General features: G+C 27.7%; 1 protein-coding gene across 2 annotated transcripts in view; it reads right to left on the bottom strand.

Annotated features, from left to right (window-relative positions):
• Positions 1–21,983, bottom strand: part of LOC132930491 (dopamine receptor 2) — a 129,255-nt gene extending 107,272 nt beyond the window's left edge. Inside the window, exons 1-2 of one of the 2 annotated variants that reach the window (XM_060996401.1) lie at positions 21,518–21,983; positions 9,445–10,713 (exon numbers count right to left, since the gene is read on the bottom strand). In XM_060996401.1, coding sequence (XP_060852384.1) covers positions 9,445–10,616 — 1,172 coding nt within the window. In that variant the 5' untranslated portion in view covers positions 10,617–10,713; positions 21,518–21,983. The remainder of the gene's footprint in view (positions 1–9,444; positions 10,714–21,517) is intronic. The other variant, XM_060996402.1, reaches the window with a different exon arrangement.
• Positions 21,984–23,515: the final 1,532 nt, after the last annotated feature.

The raw sequence follows: 23,515 nt of genomic DNA, 5'->3' as shown, positions 1-23,515 counted from the left end.
TAAATTTCGTATAATTGGTAATATATTTTAGTTTATAAATGTTTTGAGCTTATAACTGATTTAAGTAACATATAATTGGAAATTGGATATGATTTATTATAACTACACAATTTGTTCAATAAAGTAAAATTTGGTGAATATGATATACGAGATATAAAATTATATTGTTAAACATTGAACTAATAAGATTGTAGGTATAAATTATATTATGTATTGTATTATGGTTCTGAGATGACTTATTGCTATTTTATTACTTGAAAAAAAAAGATAATTACCTACTATAAATATAACTAAATATCGGATTAATATCTTATGTCACGATAAACTGCTCAAATCGTGTAGAACGTATCTATTTAACGTATAGACCAGATACAATTTATTAAATACTATTATATTTAACAGTTTCCTAACTAAAAAATGTGGAAATTCTACCAATTGTACCCTAATTGTATAATTTTCATAGTCAAAAATCTAAAAGAACAAGTTGAAAATATCGTGACATTTAAATAGTTATTTCACCTAGAGCCTAGGCTATTGATCGTTATGCATTTTTTTTTTTGTAATTAATTATATAGTTTAAATGTATACATACAGACCATTTTTAACATAAAAATAAATTTAGATAGGTATAAATGTGCAAATCATATCTTAGAAATATTTTTCAGCTGATGAAAATAATGCAAAATTATTCAGCAGTACAATTTTACAGTATATATCTAAGCATAAATAGTGAACATTTAAAGATATTTCTCTAAAATGTAGGTATAAAAACGATTGTGCAAATAATTTATGGAATTAAATTTGAGGAAATTGTGTTTCGTGTGTACCATTATAATATACTATTATACTATATATTGTTATTATTATTATTTCTATTTCAAAGAGTTTTGCATGTTATTTCTGCAGTTTAAATGAAAATTTCTCATAAATAATTTTTCTTGATTTATGTGACTATGGATTGTGATGTGCATTTTATATTAAAAGAAAATATTTAACATGGTGTACGGTGTATCTATAAATAATGTATTCGTTCCAGATCAGTTACTATGATCCAATTCATAGTGTAAGCATCGTATCGCCTCGTCTATACGAACACGGGAATACGTATCAAAAGTTCATTGCAAGACAGGAATTAATACACTATTTACAACCCATGGGAGTTGTTTGGTTACAACGGTTTTGTTTGATAAAATAAAAAACCTTTGACGTAAACTTGAATTTAGCGATTATCTACTACCCGAAACCACAGCATACCGTACATGGATATAGTTTGTCGTTGCACAACCCTACACTCCCCATATTACAACTTCTGCACATATGTACCTATACTCTCTGACTCTGAATGTTCTCCAAATGAGACCGTATAACATGTTATAACACGATATATTATTCATCGCCATTCGTGTCATTATTCTATTAAAACTAACTTACTTAGCTATCAGCTATTATATTTCAGATTGTTTATACTACTGTAGCACATTCAAATCCGGTATGGGTGTAACCAGAATAAATTTAAAAATAGCCTATTATAATTTCATAGTTCTTTTCATATTCAACCATGTATATTGTACATCGCCTTGTAATGAAATTAATTTGTATGCATAAATCAAAACTTCATTCAAGTTAACTAATAAAATAAAATGTAACCAACACTATCAATATTCAAGAAAGAAACATTACTTATAAAATATTATCTTATTTTATAAATTGTAAATAGAAACGTAATAAATACATTTATCTAACAAATTACGTTCTCAAAACAGTACAATTTTTACATAAATAGAAACAAAATATTGCGTGTTGGTTTGTTATTTAACTGTGTCAATTTTAAATAACCATTTAATATGTTGAAATATGAACTATTTTATGTTTTCTTAGTTAAATAATGATATTTTTTTCTTTTGTTATGTACCCACGTAGCGTCAAAAAAATATTTATAGCACTACACACTTAGAATAAAATAAGTAGGTACTCAAGAAGATCTAAATATATTATATAGAAAAATTCATTAGAAGCTTAACACAATACAATTTTTAAACATAATAATATGATCTATAACAGACATTACATAAAACTATTTTCCGATCATGTTACACGGACCTGTATTATACTATTATATGATCCTTAAGTGAAATATATTCCCATTTCACTTGTCTTTCAACTGATTGTGGTTTTAACGGATTATAGCAATAGGTATTGGTATAAAGTGTTAACATTACTCTTATTGTCGCTAATGCGATGATGTACTTAGTGTGTGAATAAATGATGCGTCACATTAACATAATATGGAGACGATAGTTGAACATCATATTATTTATATTGTATAGACGTTTGTGAAAAATATAGGTATTTATTAGTATTATGGTTTTTATTATTTACAGTTGTTATGTTAGGTAGTAAGTAAATTAGTTTTTATTTAGTTCGGAACATGAAGAAGTTTTTATTTTGACAAAAGTGATAAAAGCAAGAGAATCCAAATTACATCTAGTGAATCACTCAATTTTAAGTTTCCTGTTGGGAAGTTGTTTTCTTTACTAAAAAAAATAAAAGATTTCTATTTTTGAACGCAACTATTACCTATTACTGTTTATACTTTTCAAAAATAATAAAACTTTTTAACTTACTATACTGTTCACGAAATTGTTATATGTATTAAAATCAAATAATATACAATATTGTGTAGTTAAAATAAATGTGTTTTTTTTTTATTTCACTTTTCAGAGCTATTTTTTTACATGTTAACTATTTTCCTTTATGCTTTCAAATAATGTAAAATTATTCAGTTCTCAAATTAATATGATAAATATTCAGAAATATATTGAAAACAAATTTAAACCTCCTATTACCATATAATAAAATTAAATGACAATTATTAATTCAAAAAATTAGTGAATCCACTTGTATGTGGTTATGTTTAACATAATAAATAAATCTAGACCACATAATCAGTGGGATATAGTGCTCTTCTCAAAATTCACTTATCTTTGCGAAGTATGTAGTGGTATCCAGTATATACTATATAGTTATATTATTATTAATTGATAAATCGTCAAATTAAATGAGAAATTTAAAACAAATAAAATTATTTATAACCACACTTTTTCAATATGCTATAATGTTTTTTTTTTTTTTTTTGGAATAGAGTACTTAAATAAACTTAAAATATTCAACAGAATTGTTATCGATTGATAGAGTTACGCCTAACCTTTTATGGTTTCTATTTTCTTCACTTTTATGTCTTAAAAGTAACCACAGAATATTATTATTATAGAATAATAAGAAAATACAATTTTCAACTCAATATCTTTTTTTGTATTTTCTAATGGTCTAAAATTTAGTTTTCCGTTTAAGTATTATCACCGAATTAGAAAAAAATATAATAACATTAATTAATTTAAATTCAACACCACTTAAATCTATTTAATTACAATTTATAATAGTGATAATTTATATCAGTTACCTTTCTATTTAAATTTTCATTATCAAATTAATTATTTATAAAAAAAAAAAGTTATTAAATAAAACAAAAAGTGAAAGTTTAACAGCAGTTTTAATGGACTTAAGACATGGTTTGGCTTATTAAAACGAAAAAAATAACATTGTTCACAGGTATTGGGTTTTTTTTTAATTTTCGTAATTGACCATAAAATTACATTATAGAAATATTAATTAATATTATTGATATTTGTATATTGTATAATGTATATACTTTATTATAATGATAAATATTAAGATATTTTTTATAGTCGTTGTATTTACCAAAACTGTACTTAAACTTACATACAAAATGAATAGTTAACATTTGCTTAAAATTAGCTAGGTATAATTATTTATTTTTATTAAACTGTAAAAAAATTATTTTTTCACGAAGATTTATTTTTCTTAAAAGGTTTGTTATTCGTTTAGATTTTTAACAAAGTGATTAATAACTTGGTTTTAAAATTATGTCTGCTGTGATTTTTTTTTTTACAATGTCATCACACAGTTTGTATCAAAGTAAAAATGCTTTAATCTTCCTTGTTGAAGATTTTTTTTTTTTTTTGGTGGCAAGTTGTATCTAATAGTAACTTTGAGAGATCAAAAGAAAAAAATTCACAGTTACTTTAAAAATAATTGGGGAATAAAACAAGAAATACGGAAAAAAAAGGGAATACTTACATAACACTAGTTTTTGAACGGTATTTATTTAAGTTAATAACAATATTATATTATTATGATTACATAATGTAATAATAATAAAATATATTTAATGTACAACATTTTTGACAAAATTATATATAGCTAGTTTATTTATATAAAAATAAATTAATATTAATGATATAAATTAATTATAAAATATCCCTAGAAATACCTATTATACAGTAGAACATTATTATGAGTCTTATATACATTTGTAAATAAAAATAAGTTCTTATAAATAAAACCGACAAAATTGTTATTTTGATTATTGATCATTTTCTAATAACATTCTGCTTCAGAATAATATGAATACAAATGTGTAAATTATACACACTACAATTGTTATTTTTTTTCCAATAATAATTATAAAACCTATAAAATGCAACAAAACAATAAGTCAATAACAATTTAATTAATTTATAAAAATATAAGTTGAGTATACAACTTAAGTTCATATTATTAATTATTATTATTATTATTATTGTTATCGAATAGTGTAATAATCATTTAAAATTAAATTTAAATATACAAAAGCAAACTTCTATTTCACCAGATTTATAAATATTTTTACTATTCCTAATATTTTATTATTATTTTTTTAATGGTTTAATTTATTAAAGTTATAAAATTATAATATATTTATAAATAAAAAAATATGAGCAAGTGAGTACTGTTCTACTGTAAGGTACTACGGTGGGTGGACAAGTGGGTACTACACTACTGCGGGTATATTAAATTTGAGTTCAATAATGTATCATTGTATATACGAAAAATGATTCTGAGCGGAGACGGTCTGTCAGAGTGTCAGCCTAAATCACTTAGTACCTATATTTCAAAATAGTTTTTTGATATATAAAGCTACTAAATTAATTTATTAATTTACTTTTAGTATTACAGTAGGCCGATATAACTTTTACCTAAAATATTGCGTTTATTATATTATTAGTATTCAGTTGTTATAATAATAATATAGGTATATATTATATTGTATTAATTATATCATATAATATAAATTTATATAATTCAAAATTTAATAACATCTTTCTGCAAATACCGTAAAATAGTAAAAGTTGGTCCATAATATAAATAGATAATATCTTAAAATAAATCAATCGTCATCGCGTGTAAGAAAATTCATAATAATAAAATGTACGTTATATACGTAAGTTTTAAATTACTACGAATTATCTTTTTTTTATGTTTATTTATAACATGATAATTGATCATTTTTAATATTGTTATTTATCGTTTTAATATATATTTTCATTCATATTTGACCTATTTTATTTTAAGTATATTTTTCAAATTGTATAGTTTTAGTATGAACTATTTATTCTTGTAATCAATTTTCAAAACTTAAATAAAAATTTTTTTATGAATTTTTACTACAAAATAGTTTGTAATTTTTTTTGCGATTTTTATAAAAATATCGTCAAAGTTTTATGATTTATTGCAAAAAAAAACTATAAACTTGAACATTTGTTATGTTTATAAATATTTTAAAAAGAGTCAAAATATTTTGAACAATTTATAGTAAATATAAAATAATAATATAGTCATTTGGTGAACATTTTAAGTAATTAGGGTTATTCGTTTTTAAGTTACACCGAAAAAACAAAATCAATTTTATTTCAAAATTAGGAAATTTTAATTTTTACCTTTTTAAAATACAAACTAGATCCAATTTTCTATCCAAAATCACCCTTAAGGTTTAAAATCAAAACATTTTATCGACTACATATCGTGTACCCAGACACAAATATAAAAACACACATCATTATAAAATGAATACATTTATTTCTTCGCTCAAAATCTAAAAGCAATAAAATTAATCTTGAAATTTTAAATAATTAGGTCAATCACACAATATTATAAAATAATTCATACCTACTTGCTAAATAAATAGAAAAATATTTTCTAAGTATAAAATACTTTCATAAAAAGCAATTCAATTATATGTCATTATAAAAATAATAATTTTATGAACTGTTGTATATTAAAAATGAATTGTACTTGTACCATTATAATATTTTAATAAGTAATTGAATACTGTGTTAACATCTTATAATATCAAGCAGAAGTATACCAATTATTATACTTAGTACTAATAATCTTGAATATCATAGTACTCCATTAAAAAATATCATATTTTAATTGTAATAGAAAATACAATGTAAAAAAAATCAAGAATTTTATAATAATTTAATTTAATTTTGTTATGTAAAAAAAACACTTTTTTCAAAATATTTTAGTTTAATGACATTGATTGTTAATAGTTTTGATAGATCAGGAATTTTAGTATAGGTAATATAGCTGAATAAAAATTATCTATAGTTAAGTCATGTTTATAGAAACTTCCATACTCATGTATATGTAAGTGAAACTATGAACAACTTTGAGTAGATCTGAACGTCAACTTATGAATTAAATAACATAATACAATGAATATTTGGAATTCATCAATGGGGAATTACTTGATCGTAAATTCGTGTCACAAATTCAAGATATTTAAATTGTTGAACACGGTTATAATGTCTAATCTACAATATATAGAAGCGTATTTTAAATATTATACATAGGTAGTACCTATTAGGTACCTTTAATAATTTATTGTTAATGTTTGTTGTACATGGCATACAGAATTATCATTCAATTTTATACAACAAAATCCTGTTTAGATTATGATGATAAAAATGTAATAATTATGTAATAATATCTACTACGTATAATGTTATAATATTATTAATTACGTTATGCTTATATCTACAGTAGAAATCGTTTATAATGACGTTCAAAGGACCAAGAAAAATAGGTCATAATAACCGGTTTAGGCCATACTTTTTCGAGCCAATTTTTTGGTATTTCAGTATTGACCAAATTTGATTCTCCACTTATTATGTCATTACAACCGGTGTCATTATAAACGGTTTCTACTGTATTAAAATCAGTGGTGTATTGATTGGCTCATGGATTTATTCGGTAAATGTAATTTTCCTAGCTTAATACTAATCTCACCCCTTAACACTAATTATAATAGATAAGATAATTATTATTTTTTCTATTCAACGGATTCCGACCTCTGCTTTTAACCCTTTTCAAAAAACCCTAAATACGATTAGAGCCAAGCCACCGAATTCAGTATAGACAATTTAGGTACATACAATTTAAGCTAAGCTCGTGTTCTCTATTTTTTTTTTATATTCTTCATGAATGTCTGACAGGGATGTTGATCAAATGCGGGTAAGCTATGCCATTATATTATTATAATAATTGTCGCCTGGCGAATTTTGTACAACCACCGAGTGGTGGACAGCGATAGCCAATTTTACAGGAAACACGTAGTAATAATAATATCATAATATACTGGCTAACAGTGAACGACGAGTAAAGCGGGCAAGCGCGTGGAGGCGGGAGATGACTAATGAGATTGCAGCTGTCTGGTTCTACGCACGATTCTCATGAACTGAAGCTCTTGCATTATTGTAATAATAATAATAACAATAATAATAATTACGGCATAATATTATATTATACGCACGTGAATTGGGCGCACACCATCAAAACCTCGATGGTGGACATTTATAAAATTAAAAAATTATTAGTATTATTAAGTAATAATTTGTTATTTAATTAAACTAAGTTAACTTAAACACATTTTATTATAAATATTAAGCTATTTTTTTTGTATTATGCATCGATTTGGTTTTCAAAATGAAAATTCGAGCATATTTCCTGGATTTTTTATAAAAAAAAAAATATAAAAATATTTAAAATAGGCTTAAAATCATTATTTATACGTCTTAGATCAATAATAAATTATTACAAGAAAAATTATACATAAATACATTATTTTTTTTTATTATTACTACTCGAGTACAATATTTGCTAGGAAAATATATGAGTATTTTTACTTAAAATATATTTTTTTTATTTAGTTGAATAATTGTATTGTATAACCCCCATAAGAAGTTCCGCGAAGCAAATTAGTGCGGTCATTAACTTTTAGTGGTCATAATTATTTCATACGTTTAACCATCGACTCGTAAAAATACTTCACTATTCTAGTTTCATGTAAATTAACAATAATTATAAGATTAAATCAAGTATTTTTGTATACTAGTTCTCACCAAACATATGTCAACATTAACCAATGATTTAAGTTATTGAGTATATTTAAATAATTTAAAATTATTAGTCACGATAAAATAAGATTATTTTTAAAATAGGGACATAATATTTATAAAAATAGTTTCATACTCGAGTTAGAGAATTTTTATGATTCTGTTATTAATGTTTGATTTAAAACTAAACTAGTTATTTGCATCCAATGTCACTTAGTTCTAAATGAATCTCTAGACATACTCGTACATGTACTTACACAAATATATTGTGATCGGTAAAGAATATTATAAGTTATAAAAAAAAAAAAACAGTTGTATTTCAAAATGCCCCTATTAAATTCGAATTATTGTTTTAGTACTATCTACCATAACACAATACAATATTTCGAATTCATATTTAACATCCAATAAAGTGATCTACTCAATGACGAAGTACATTCAAAACAAAATATTATACAACAAAGAGAGTTCCCCGATTTGTTGAATTTTATCGGTGGTATAAATTATTCATTTAAAATAAATTAGTATGTAAATTTGTTATTTTATAACTTTCATAAACATTGAAATAACTTTTTCATTTCATAAACGTATTTTATATATATTTTAAGCGGTTATTCGTTTTAATAATTTTAGACTCTTGTAAAAAATACAATTTAAAGTATCTTGAGTAGCACCGAAATTAACGTCAAGAATCAGACTACTTTTCCATTTAAACTGAATATTTTGTATTTATAACTTTTGTACGAAAAACATTGTTTTATTTTTCTCTTAATACAACGTGACCCTTTACAAAAATAAATGTATAATACGAAACGACCAGCCGTCGACACAGCAGCTCAAATATCAGTGGCTCGGAAACGTCCTGGCTAACGTACTTTTTGTCAAGTAAATCGTCAATCATATTATTTCCATCATTTCAAATTTTAATATTTGTCTAGCCTCGAGGGGAAAAAAACGCACGTCTGCAGCATCTGGACCTCTATAATAATATTAAAATCTACCTATATTGCAGACGATACCTATTATATACATATTATATTATATGACCTATTCCAGTGTAAACAACACAATAGTACGAACGATTTTGCAACAGTGCGCGTCTAATAAATAACGATTTATCGTCTGACATGCAACGGCGGCTTACCTGCGAAAGTCTCTGCTCCAACAGGCATAGATCACGGGGTTCATGCCGCTGTTGATCCACCCGAGCCAGGCGACCACGGACGATAGCAGTTGGTCCTTGAACACGCAGCTCTCGTCGCAGAACCCGGACAGCAGGTTGACGACGAAGAACGGCAGCCAGCAGACGATGAACACGCCCATGACGATGCCCAGCGTCTTGGCCGCCTTCTTCTCGCGGGACAGCTTGCTCAGCTTCCGGCTCAGCGAGAAGTTTTTCTGCAGCTGGTGGGCTCGCGTGTAGCCTCCGCTACCGCCGCCGTGCGCGGCCGACGCCGACGTGGTCGTGCCGCCGCCCCGGTGTATTCGCAGCGTGAGCTCCATCCGACCGCCGCCGGCTCCTCCGCCTCCGCCACCGGAACCGCCACCGCCGCCGCCGCCGCTTCCGCCACCGGAACCGCCGCCCGACGACGGGGTGGACGACAGCACTTTGGTGCCCAGCCGCTGGCACCGGGTCTGCGTGACGGCCGCCGTGTAAATCTTGTAGTACGTGAACACCATGACGAGCAGCGGCACGTAAAACGATATGGTGGACGAGAATATCAGGTAACCGGTGCTGTTGGTGAACGGGCACGTGTTGCTGGGAACGGGCTCGGTGCGGACCAGCCGCCACCATATGATGGCCGGGAAGCTGATGACGCCGCTGCACACCCACACGGCGGCGATCAGCCGGTACGCCCGTTTCCGGCTCATTTTCGTCGGGTACGTGAACGGGTCGGTGATGGCCCAGTACCGGTCCAGCGATATCACGCAAAGGTTCAGTATGGACGCCGTGCTGAACAGCACGTCCAGCGACCGCCAGACGTCGCACGCGTTTATGCCGAACGTCCAGTAGTGGTCGAGCACCTCCTGCACGGCGCTCACCGGCATCACCACCAGCCCGACCAGGAAGTCGGCGAACGCCAGCGACGTGATGAAGTAGTTGGTAGCCGTGTGCAGGTACCGCTCCCGGACCACGGCGATGATGACCAGACAGTTACCGAACACGGTCACCATGCAGAACACCATCAACACCGCCGACAGCGGGAACCGGTCGCCGAAAGTCGATCGGCAAGCGACCGTCTTCTCCGTGCCCGTCGGGTCCTCGTAGTCGTCGGCCGTGCCGTTTACCAACGCGACCATTGTCGTCCAGTTCATAGTTGTCTCTATTCGTCGTCTCTCGGCGTCGCGTTAGAAATCGTTAGCTGCTCTTCGATTTACAGATATTCGCTATTCCAGCAGCGGGAAATCGTCACTGAAACACACAATGCAATATTCCGGCTTTTAAAACTGTTCACGGATTATTCCGTTTGATCAGAAAATTTAAAATATTAGATTATTTAGTACTCTTGAGTTATAAACCACTTGATTAGTACTTATTTTGGGAATCGTTCAAAACAAATTTACACCATATCGACGTGACCTAATATATTTGTATTAGTTTTATTATACTTATGATTACCTATTTCATCTCTACTCATAAACTGACTCGTCTTGATTTAATACCTATAACATTAATTTTATAATAAATATCATTCATTGCATAGTCAGTGGTTGTTGTTTGTGTTTGAATAATGCATTGTTTACTACGAACGCCAAGGTACCTACTGTTGCAGTGAGTCATTGCAAGAAAACAAACTAGGTTAAGTAAGGTTTGAATTTTGACTTAGTTCATGCCATTGTTATTATTATTATTATTTTGGATTTGTAGATTCGTGTTTTTGTTTATTTAGGTCATTTATTATAGATCGGTGCATTTGTCATCATAGACACAAATAACTGCACAAGGCATACCGTACATTCGTCTCTATTTTATTTTTCGTCGACATATTTACCCTTCATCTGAATACTATATTTTTTTTAAGAAAACCATCTCAAAAAATTAAATTAAATAATAATATTTTTACGTTTATTTTAAGGTTATTTCAGTGATGCATAGATAAAAGCTGATTTTGGCATTTTATTTCTACACAAATTATTTATTTAAATTAATAAAATGTGTAGAGTTATTCAACTAAAATTGTAATACATCTTGGCGTCGATTTCAAAATATTGAAAGTTACTATAAATTATATCTTTTTTTTTTTTTTTTTCTTTATTTAAAATATACAATCTATACCCATTAGGCACAATAAGTATATAGGCAGAGGGTAGAAAAACATAAACATATTAAACATTAATATCTAAAACTAGAAAACTAACATAAAACATGATAAATTATATCTAGTACAAAAATGTATACTGATCATATAGAACTAAACATATCAAATATAAAATTAAAGTATATACTATATTTCTATATTAATTATAATATTATAATTATATTATTATACACAATATTAATGCTATCAATTTTTGTATATTAAATTCCTGTTCAAAAAAATGATATAACTGTTAATATTGAAAACGTGTTCCTAAACAACGTTGTACCCAGTAACGCTCACGTAAAATATTTTTTAGCTCACTTGGTTTTTTTCACTCCTTAAAAATCTGAAACTATTCATCAAAAAACACACACAGATACACACACATATATATATATATATTAAATATAACCCTAACCTCTGGAAATGCTTGTATATGTCACTGCAGGTTGTACCTAAGTTCTATGACGAGGAATACATTTTTAGGGTATTAAAACATTTAAAACCGTAATTAGACCTTAATTATATGACGATGTGCAAACAAAGTAGTACATATATATATAGTCCGATAACCCACATTATTATTACTTAATCCAGGAGGTTTGGGGTAAATTACAAATTTTATTGACTCAAAAAAAAAAAAAATAATAATAATAAACACGAGCTATTTTAGCATACTTTGAAAGTTTTTTATGGTTTTGTGAACATTTTGTAAAAAAAAAATTAAAATGAAACAAAAAAACCTATGTGCCAAAAATGATATACTCTAACGTTACTGCTAACGGTATCATGTTCCTTTAACTGTCACTCATGTATTTTAATGACACGGTAATCTGAATCTTAAATCAGACAGAGCGAGGGTTGTAACAAAATGTACCGTTTAGTCTGTTGAATAACATCTCGCAAGAAACTATAAATCATGTTTATTCAAATATCTTCAAAAAATACGCAAACTCCCTGACAATATGAGCGCGTAAAGTAAGCGCTTTGATGGGGGCGAGAAGGTAGGGTTGAAAACGAGCGTACAGAAATGTTATTCCGGTGAGTAAACTGCCAACGGGTAGGTTATTATACGGAAAGAACAATGAAGGTCGCGCATGACGTATCGGGTGATTACGGGGTCATTTATGAAGGAAACGTTTCCGGCTCGGAACTGACACGGAAGGACAAGAACAAGGAAAAAAGACACTAAATCCGGTGTGTGTGTGGACTTGCTACTATTATAAAAACGTGCATCAGTGACTGGAAATGATTTAGATAAAAAAATTGTAGATAGGAAATTCAGTGCTATTTAACAATATAACAATCAGCAAAGAAGAACAAGCTAGGCGCTTTCCGTATTTTAACATTAGATTCGTAGAAAAGTAATAAAGAATGTTTTAATTAATGAAGATCCAAAATAGATTGTATTTAATAAAAAATGCATAAATAATTATTTTTATTTGATTTGGATTTTTAATGTTATCAACATAAATAATACGCAATTTTCTCTTTATAAATTCGTATGAATCATTTGAAAGGTATAAATCAGTAATTATTACACTTCAGAAGAGTTTAAAAAGTAAATATACAAACTAATATTTATTTATTTGTTTAAAGCAGGAGAGACAGAATCAGATTGTTAAATTAAAAATAATTAAATGAGCATAAAATCAACATATATTTATTTTTGTATGTTGTATATTATAATAAATGTTTGAGATTGTATGAATTTTCACTATGTAATATCATTGATTATAAATACTAGGATTTTTAACCGATCGTAAAATACTACGTATTCCGAGAAAACAATAATAATTAAACGTTCGATAAAATGATTTTGTTTGAAATATCAAAACTCTAAATGTATAAACAATAAACACTAGAATTATTTCTACGATAAAATATTAATTATACTTTAATATTGGAAACTTTAAAAGGTAATGTCATAATGAAATTCTAAAAATAAATATTATTGATAAATCTAAGAATTTTAAATAATTTTATTTTTGTTCCAATTAATTATTTGAGTCTTCTCAAAGACGCTCTGATGAGGTGATGTATAAGTAGTAGTACCGTCTCAGAATTGTTTTTATTTATTAAATGGGGATGTGGAAAACTCACAACTGACACTGACATCAAAAGTATTTTAAGTATTTTGCAACTACTTAGTTAATCCTCTAAAGGCAAAAGTTCACTCACTTAAGAATTTATACGTATAGTAATAATATTATATCATGTGATTTTTTTGACTTTTCATTATCCCTAAAAATTATTAGTAAAGACTGATAACGATAAGGACTGTTTCTTTAACAAATCTTAATCAGATAAATCAATACTTTATAATTGATGAATCTATATTGTTCATTTTATAATTAATTTTATTCAATTCAAATAAGTATTGTACATTACGAAATTGCTGAATTCCCCGATTTTAAACGTGAACAATTATAAAAATTAATATACCTCAATAAAAAATAATTATTAATTATAAATGCAATATAACCAATAAATACTAATTTTGAACAAATAATTATTTGAACCATTAAATTATAATGCTAGAATCACTTTTTGACTTTCTTATAAATTCAAATTATAATTTATTGTGGAAAATTTAAGAAAATTAAACATCGTGGTCCATTGTATTAAAAAGAATGGCTGGAATATTAAAAAACAAAAAAAAAAGTATTATTTTACTTAAGAATATAATATTATTTGTAAATATATTAAAATAAATTGTGTTAGGTTAGAATTCTAGATTAGTTGCATTACTTATATGATTCGTATTTTATAATATGATTCATAAAAAATATCATAAAGCCACAAAAATATCAAAACCGAACAGTCTCCTGCACATATATTTAAACGGTTATGACGTGAAAAATGATAACGATTGACGTATAACTGTAATTTTTTATATTATTGTGTTTCTGCGTATGTGCGCGTGTGCATGTGCGTGTATATGTTTCTACACTATCTTTAAAATATTTCACACATTTGTTCAAATACGATCGGAATTGTGATGATTTTTTGTTTTTTCCCTATACTACTATAAACTATACAGAATGTAAAACATATAAAAAAAACCTCTGACAAAACAAATATAAAGTTATCTTATTTTTTTATAGACAAAAATAAAAGGCATTAGAGCAATATTTATGGTACACCTTTATTTCGATTTTTTTGCGATGTAGCCTAGTTAACCGACAATCGAAATCGTCCAGCGCCTCACCGTTTTTGTTAACGAATACATTAACGAATGAATCGTCATTCTTTTACTCTAACACATCGTCATTACGAATATATCGCGCTCGTATAATACTGTACAATAATAATAACGAACAATAAATTACTGCGCATTGAAGTGTTTGAATACTTATTTATCTAGAATATAAAAAATAAAAATAAAACATATCGAATAATATTATGGATGAGAAATGAGATAAATTATATGTATTATGTGTCACGTTCTCGTCAAGTGGTTCATGTTCAAGAAATAACCGACAATTTTCTCTTTCGGAGACACAACTCTTATTTGTATAATAATCGAATCTGCAGAACAATAAAAACTATCACGTTTTATAGATTTCGAGTGCAGCGATACATCAGTTTGTTTGGTTTTAAACCGATTTGTACTTTTTTAAGGTTTATATCTGAAGCTTTTATGGACACTAAAATAGCTCGAAAAGTTTTACAAAATACCTCTATATATTTTAAATTGAACACTATTGTACCATGAAGTGATCATTATTTAGGAATTTTCTAGTTTTTTTTGGGAGGAAAACTAAGAACAGAATAAAAATACGTAGTTATATTATACGAGAAGCAACCGTTTCAAAAAAATGTTGATCATCTTTCCGTAAGTCGTACTCTGGAGATCAATATCAGCTTATTCAAATATATTTTTTCAAAACATTTAAATACACTTGCCCTAATCTACTTTTTTTTTATTATAAAAGAAACATTAATATTGCAAGTTTATAGATACGCACTACAAATCTGTGTTTACTATCCCAAAAGTATTTTAAGACCATGTTTTGATCATGTTTCCTAGAAACATTGTCCTGTCAAAATGATGATAAAAATGACAGGTAATATTTTATTTCTGTCTTATATCTACTGTAAATAAGTATAAGTGTATTAAACTATATAACTGACTATTTTTAACTCCATGTCATATTACCTATAGACATAGTGAAGCCTAAAAAAAATATCACCTCATCTCACCCGCCAAGCAACGATTACACAATATAACCTCTATGATGGGGCGTATTTCCCTTTCAAATGGTAAGGGAGTTGAGGGATGGTCGAAGTAATCGGTCCTGCGTGCTTGAGTGATTGATATGTGTATTATGATAAAACTTCAAAGTGTAACGAAACAGTGTGACTCAACCAATTCCGTCCGTTTGAAATCAATGCACGCATTTGTATCAAAATAATTAATTAATTTAATAACAATAAAAAAAAAAACACTAATGAAATGTTTAATAAATTGTAATAACATTCATATTGTATGTGAGCATTATATTATGTTTAATAATGTATGAATATTATTGGACGTTTTTAGATTTTCATCATTAGGAACTTGATCACAACCGTAAAAATTCAAAATCATGGGCCTTAACAAAGTTCGAGATAACACAATGATTGAAAGTGGTAAAGATACTAACTAGTAATATTAAAGTTTTCAAAATGTATGAAAATATTTTTTTAGTTATACATAGATGTTTCGTTAAAATTATTTATCTTTACACATAGAACTTTTTAAAATTGTTATACATAAGTGTACACTAAAGATTTAATTTAGAAACTCTTTAAAAATTAGAAGCTCTGCTTGCAAAATGTTCAACTGTATTTCATAAACTATTTTTAAGTGTTAAAAATGGATTATATTTAAGATTAAGAAAAGTTTATACAACTTCGATAAAATTTGTAACATTTTTTAACGTAGCGTACCTAAAGCATTCGAGACTACCCAATTATAAATTATAGCAGTGCACTTTCTTCCAATAAAACAAACAAAAAGTAAAAACGCCATAATAAATACAACAGACATTCATAGATTTTAAGATTAAAAAAGTTATTTGATTATTTCTGTACTCAACTTTATGTAATAAGCTAAATTAATTTAACGGTACATCAGTTAACAAAAGGGGTTATCTTTGGTAAATTATTTGTTTTTCCGGAAACTTTGTTGAGTATTATAAAATAAAATATTTAAGATTTCATTAATTATTAAATACTATAATTTATTTAAAATACATTCGTGGTGTAGGTTGGATGTTGGTATAGGAAATAACAAGAATAGTGATTATTTCTTGTAAATAAACTTAAGGATTTTTAAACATCTTTTGCTTTAATTAAATAACTAACTTAATTAACTTGATACTAAAATAAAAAAAAAAGTTAAAATAAATAAATACAAAATCTAGTAACATATAATATGTTAAATAATATATGTTTTTTAAATGTAAAAATTAAAAGAATTGTATGTATATACTTATACAAGAACATACTATAAAACTTCTTTGTTAATTTTCTTATTTAAGTTTATGTAAAAAAAAAATATGTGATTTTTTTTTATATTGACTTAAGATTTCAATTTATACATATAGTTTGCTATCTATTTATCATTTTAACACATTTAAAATCTGAGTGAATTTTTTTTTATATCTGTAGACACTTTTTCTACCAGAAAAAATTACTTTAATATTATAGGTAGTAGCTTATCGGAGGAAAATATTTAAGTAATACCCCGGGAGATCAAAAGTAAAAATATATCCTGTAACTTTCAAAATAAATAGGAAAAACGTGAAAAAAATTACGTATTACAGAAATATACTTATACTCTGTAGCGATTTTTGACAAAATAGATTTTTTTCGTAAATAAAAATAAACAACCATAAATGCTTGAAATGTTCATCAAATATTTATATTATTTTATCTTTAATCATAATTTTCAAAGTATTTTGAGTTTATTTGTGCTATTTATTGACATTTATACATGTCCGTTTATCCAACGTTTTGGATAATTTTTTTGATTTATGTTGACACGTTTTTTATTTTTTTAATATTATAAGCTTGAAAAGTTAATTGAAAGATTTTACAGCAATTTCAACCATCAAAAATATTTTATTAAATCAACGTTTGAAATTTGATAATAACCGTTAGAACCATATACTTGCAAATTTATTTTTTATGAGAGTTTAAAGTTCAAATATTGATGAAATTAAATTTTTAAATATAGAATAACAAGTGTCTAATTTGGTATTGGATTTTTCTTTATAGATATTATAACGATTTTTTCAAAATTAAATTTAAAGTTCTTCATAAGTTTTTCTAACAATAATTAAAAAATATGAAAGATAAATATAAACAATTTTTTATGACTAAACGAAAGACTAGGAACAATCGAAATACACTATATAGTGAGTGACTCTCTGGGTATTTTATCCTATTGTGATTTTTTTCTGAATTACATTCAATTTTAAACTTCAATAAATGTAATGTACTTTATATTTTCTATGTAGCATTTTGAATCATATAAAAATTGAAATTGAATTATTAGATATAGTAAATCGGTATTGAAACCGAAAAGATACTGCAAGTGTCCTCTAAAATATTATCAAAAAATTGGATATGTAAATGTATTTCTTTTTTAGGTTGAAATTAATACACATTTTGATTACTATAAGTTATAGAACAAAAAAATGTTGTGGTTTCATTATATTTTAATACAATATAATACTATTATATACAATACTATAATACAATTGGGTTAAAAAAAAATAGGTACCCTACCAATCTTTGAATATATATTTAATAGAATGGATATTTTTCAAAAAGAGATATTATATGTTAAAATCAGCTTCTTATAAAATGACAAATGTATATTATATTGTGATACATGTTTTGCATACAACATGTTTAACGTTTTTCACTCTTTAAAAAGAATATTTATTTTGTATATATTTTAATTTCTTTCGTTTATTGTCAATTATATACTTCATAAAATAAATATATTAATACAATGTTAAATAATAATACAATAATAAATTAATGTACCTAAATACTCCTTAAAAGTTAAAACGCTTATGTGCACTTATAACAATATGCAATTAAACTCGTATTAAACACTGAATATTGTAATAGTTTTAAATTATTTATTTAATTTACAAAACTGAGTATGCGGGATAGACGATAAGTATAATACTTGTGAGAAAATGTGCACGTGACCGAGTACACCGTGGGTATCGTCTTTATATTTAAAAAAAAAGTATAACACACAACCTCAATACATATATATATATCTATCACGTTTTTAACATTTTTATTAAAGTACAGCTTATTTATACCTATACCATATATCTATGCATATATTTAAATATAAATGTTAATTACGTTTAAAAGACTAAACATTAAAAAAAATGAATTGCGGACGATTCATAATGCCAGCTTTTAACTGTGTAAACCTTACCAAGATTTTGATAATCTTGAAGCTAGCAAAAAATAACCCTATTAAACTTTACCTCCCATCTATTTAACGGTTTTTTGAAATACATTAAATTTGCATCTCAACTCTAACTGAGTAACGACCAATCTTGTATAAAGCAGTTTTTTTTAGTTTCGGGTTATTTCAAATGTAATTTGTTTAATTTATTAATAAACCTTGAATCGCATTTAAAACGTCTTTCAAAATAAAACTCCAAATTCCCAAGTTTGATTTTAGCACTTTTGATGTATTTTTTCTCAATAGATTTTGAGCATTTATTAGGACTATCTTACATTTGAACAATCAGAATTCATACTACCTATAAACTTAAGAAAAACCTTTGTGATACTTGAACACAAATATTACACTTAAAAATGAAATATACATTTTAGGTGAAAAACGAAAATACTTATAGTTGTTTGTCTCTATTTTAAATTAAAATTATACAGTTTATGGTTATGGTTTTATATACTCGTATATATATTATTACGTAATAAGCAAAATGTTGAATACATTTTTGAAATGCAAATTCAAATTAAAAATTGATTTTAAGTAAGCTATTTAGTATGCTAATATTTAGTAGCTAATATAGTCATCAAAATAAATTTTAAATAATGCCTTTTCCATACAGCGTCTTTAACGTCATAATGATTTAAAGACTTGTTGATTCAAATTTAAGAATAATAGTAGTACTTAGTTTTTGTTTATTATAAATAATATAAATTATTTTATGGTAAACATTTATTTATTTTATATATGTTAAATACTGAATGGTAATGGATGTTATTATTAAGCAAATATATTATATTTGAATACAATTTCGATAAGCAACTGACTGAGATTTGTAATATTATATTTTCTAATTAATGAGACTTTAAATATAAATTCAAAAATATTGTTATACTGTTCTATTTTCTAATCGTAGTAATAATATTACGGTGTCGATCAAAATGTAATTCCAATATTTTAACAACACATTTATCGAGCGTTTTATACTACGATACAAATATTGGTTTATACCTATTTTCTCATTGCGTCTAATAAAAATGTTTATTGTTTGCTATGAATTAAACCGTTTAACGGTGTTTGTTATATTTTTGGCATGAGGTAAATAACATTACAATTCACGCACGATAAAGAGGTGCATTATTGTTCGTAAAAATCGTTTTCCGTGATATTTTATCTGACACGTCGGCATGATATTTTTTAACGACAGTAATAATATTTTTAATTTATTAATTATAAAACAACTACCTCCACAATATAAACAATTATTTACTGTAATATAATAAATCAGCTATAATATGTTAAATCAATCAACAAAATTAACACGAAAGTATTATAATGATACACCGGTATAATATGTTTTTATATATTAAAAAAAAAAAAAAAAAAAGGAAAAGCAGTCTGAAAAATATACATTTTTTTCGAATAGAAGTAAGTGACTGAAAAGTATCAAATAATTGTGAATTCTACACGTATTTGTAGGTCATAATAATATTTAGTCGTAGCGATCGACTGTTACACGTTTTATCTGACTTTACAGATAGTGATGCGAATTCATAAAACGCAAAACGGCTAAACGATCAAAATAAAATAAAATATTTGCGATAAAATATATTTTGATCGACATACATATTATTATATCATTATCGCCACTCGTGGTCTTGTCGAGTTTATCCTCGCACATACTCGCTTCCCTACAATACATATATATAACGTTATAATCTTCTTTATACCGGAACCGGTAGGAATAAACATTTTAGAATTAAAATAATTATTATTTAAAATTTCTAATATATTAATAGGAATGAATTCAATATCTATAAATATCCACTTATGCCATGTCGGATATGTCGTAAAAATTTAAAAATTTAAAAAAAAAAGGTAAAATTAAAAATTAACTATTTATTTTTTCATTTCAAATTTAATTCACAAATAAATAGGTTCACTAAATCGTAATAATCCCCTTTTTGTTTCGAAAAAGTAAATCGAGTACCAATGAGAAAATATTGATGGGGAAAAACCACAGTGTCACATCGAGGCAAATTATATTTTAATCCGCAAATGAAAAATTAAAAAAAGAAATCATAAAAGAAAAAATACGATATTTTAAGACCGAATTTAGCCGATTCTTAAAGACAAAAAGGTAACTCCGTCTGCCAGACGACATCAGCACGTGAGCGATTTGGCTTGCATTCGCCGGCGCATCTAAATAATATAGCTAAATTGACAAGTAAAAAAAATGTTCAAATCGGTCTACGCGTTTAGCTATAATACGAATATTAAATGCCGATAAAATTAAATATTTTTCACATTAATTATTATTATTGCGAAGGAACTCCCCCGCAGCAGTATCCGAGATGACTTATCTGCGTACCGTATATACATATATATATATAATAATATTACTATATCACAATTATTATTTATAATGTACTCACACGCGCGCGCACACACACATACGTATATATATATATACACACGTGCTTATATGTTATACGATATTTTTGGTCGTTTCCGTCGCCGCCGCCTACGCTTCCGTCACCGCCGCAGCTGCAGCAGAGTCACCACCGCCGCGCGTAAACGAAATCGTCGCACTCGATTGTACACGCACACACACACACACACACACACACACACACGAGTGGACACCGAAGTAAAAACTCTGTCGTTGGCGAGCTATGACTACTACTCGGCCGTGGACACCGAACCACCGCCGCCGGCGCGCGTCATGACTCGCGCGAGACCAGTCCGTGAGACCCCGCGACCGCGTACAGGCCGCCGCGTGCGAGTTAAAGGCGCGAAACCGCCGCCGCCGCCCGAACGCGCGCGATGGTGCTCCGCTCGCACCGGGACGAGTATGAAAACGAGCGTGACTCGCGCGGCCCGAGAGCGCACTGCGCCGAGACCGGGTCTGTCGCTCGCGCCGTGGGGCCGAGCGAAATCGGCGGCGGCGGCGGCGCCGGCGAAATAATAAAACTGTAACGACGCCGTCATTTTGAGGGACCCGAAGTGTGCGTGTGTGTGTGTGTGTGTGTTTTTACTTTTTTTTTTTGTTTTGAGATCGTGGTCCACGACCCCCGTCACAAAGCGCGTCGTGTCGGACGATTTTTTATTTTTTTTTATTTAATTGAATTTATCTTGTTTTTTTTTTTTAAATTTTTTTTTTTTTTTTGTATTTCGAAAGTAGTGAGGAAGGTAGAATGTTCCGGGAAAATGCGACATCGTTCGTTTTCGAGGTGTTTTTACTATTGTAGTACGCCACACGAAATATAGACATTTTTTTTTTTTCATACATTTCAAAGATATATGATACAGTAGAAGTAATAAATATTTTATTATTAACATTATTATTGTTTATTTTTAACCGAAATTTATTAGAATATTACATCTGCTGTTCATATATAAAACTATTATCGTGGCCCTAATATCTTCAGTGTGCCTATTGAATTCTAATATCGTGTTTTGACTTATATTGAATGGTTAGCAACGTCATATTATTTATCGTGCTATACGCGTAATTTTTACGACGTGTATTGATGTCCGATTTGAATTTTGGACAACATTATACTAAATGATAATTTTATTATAATGGTGTATTATGGTGATAGTGAACATGATATAGTATTGATATGTAAAATTAATGGTTAAATTATGTTAGATATTATTTCGATATCGACCTAATACTACTATCAGCCTATATTAGCAAATATATTTTACAATATAGTTCAAATTCAATTTTTTCTTTTGACCGCCAAAAGTACCAACTAGTTTCATAATATATAATTATAATTATATATATATATATATATATATATATATACTGTATTTTTATTTTTAATTTTGGATAATTTGAATTTTTTACTTGCCCATCAATTTTGAGTTAATCAAAATCGATCGTATTTACATTATACATAAATTAGTGTATATTTATTGTTGCACAAAAAAGTTGTATGCAGACATTTTAAGAAAAAATTCGATTGGAAGAGTGAAACCCTGGAGACAAAAATTCCTGCGATCGTTTGGTTTATTAATTTATTTTTAATCCCAAACAACAAAAAGCGTTACCAATAAATTCATAAAATGGTCAGCGAAAAAACTTCGAACACTACTAGTGCGTTTTTATAATCTGAATGGTCGAAATTATTTGAATTCAAAAATGCGAAGACTTTTGATCGCATATACTCGTCATTTCAATTTGTTATATGAGATAGCTTCGTCATTCCTTGCACCAGCCATCTCTTATATAACCATCCTATATGAGTTTCTTTCGTGAGTGGATAACGTATTTTTTCTCACATAAGATAAAATTCATATTATATTATGTCGTTTCAATGTATACTGTATATTATATATATATATATATATATATATATATATATATATTATTCATTTATTTATAGTGTATTTACAGATCTTGAATAAGTCTTATACTAAAA

The sequence above is a fragment of the Rhopalosiphum padi genome, chromosome 4 (genome assembly GCF_020882245.1).
Source record: "Rhopalosiphum padi isolate XX-2018 chromosome 4, ASM2088224v1, whole genome shotgun sequence".
In the NCBI taxonomy this organism is placed as follows: Eukaryota; Metazoa; Arthropoda; class Insecta; order Hemiptera; family Aphididae; genus Rhopalosiphum; species Rhopalosiphum padi.
This window is presented reverse-complemented; position numbering and strand designations above follow the sequence as displayed.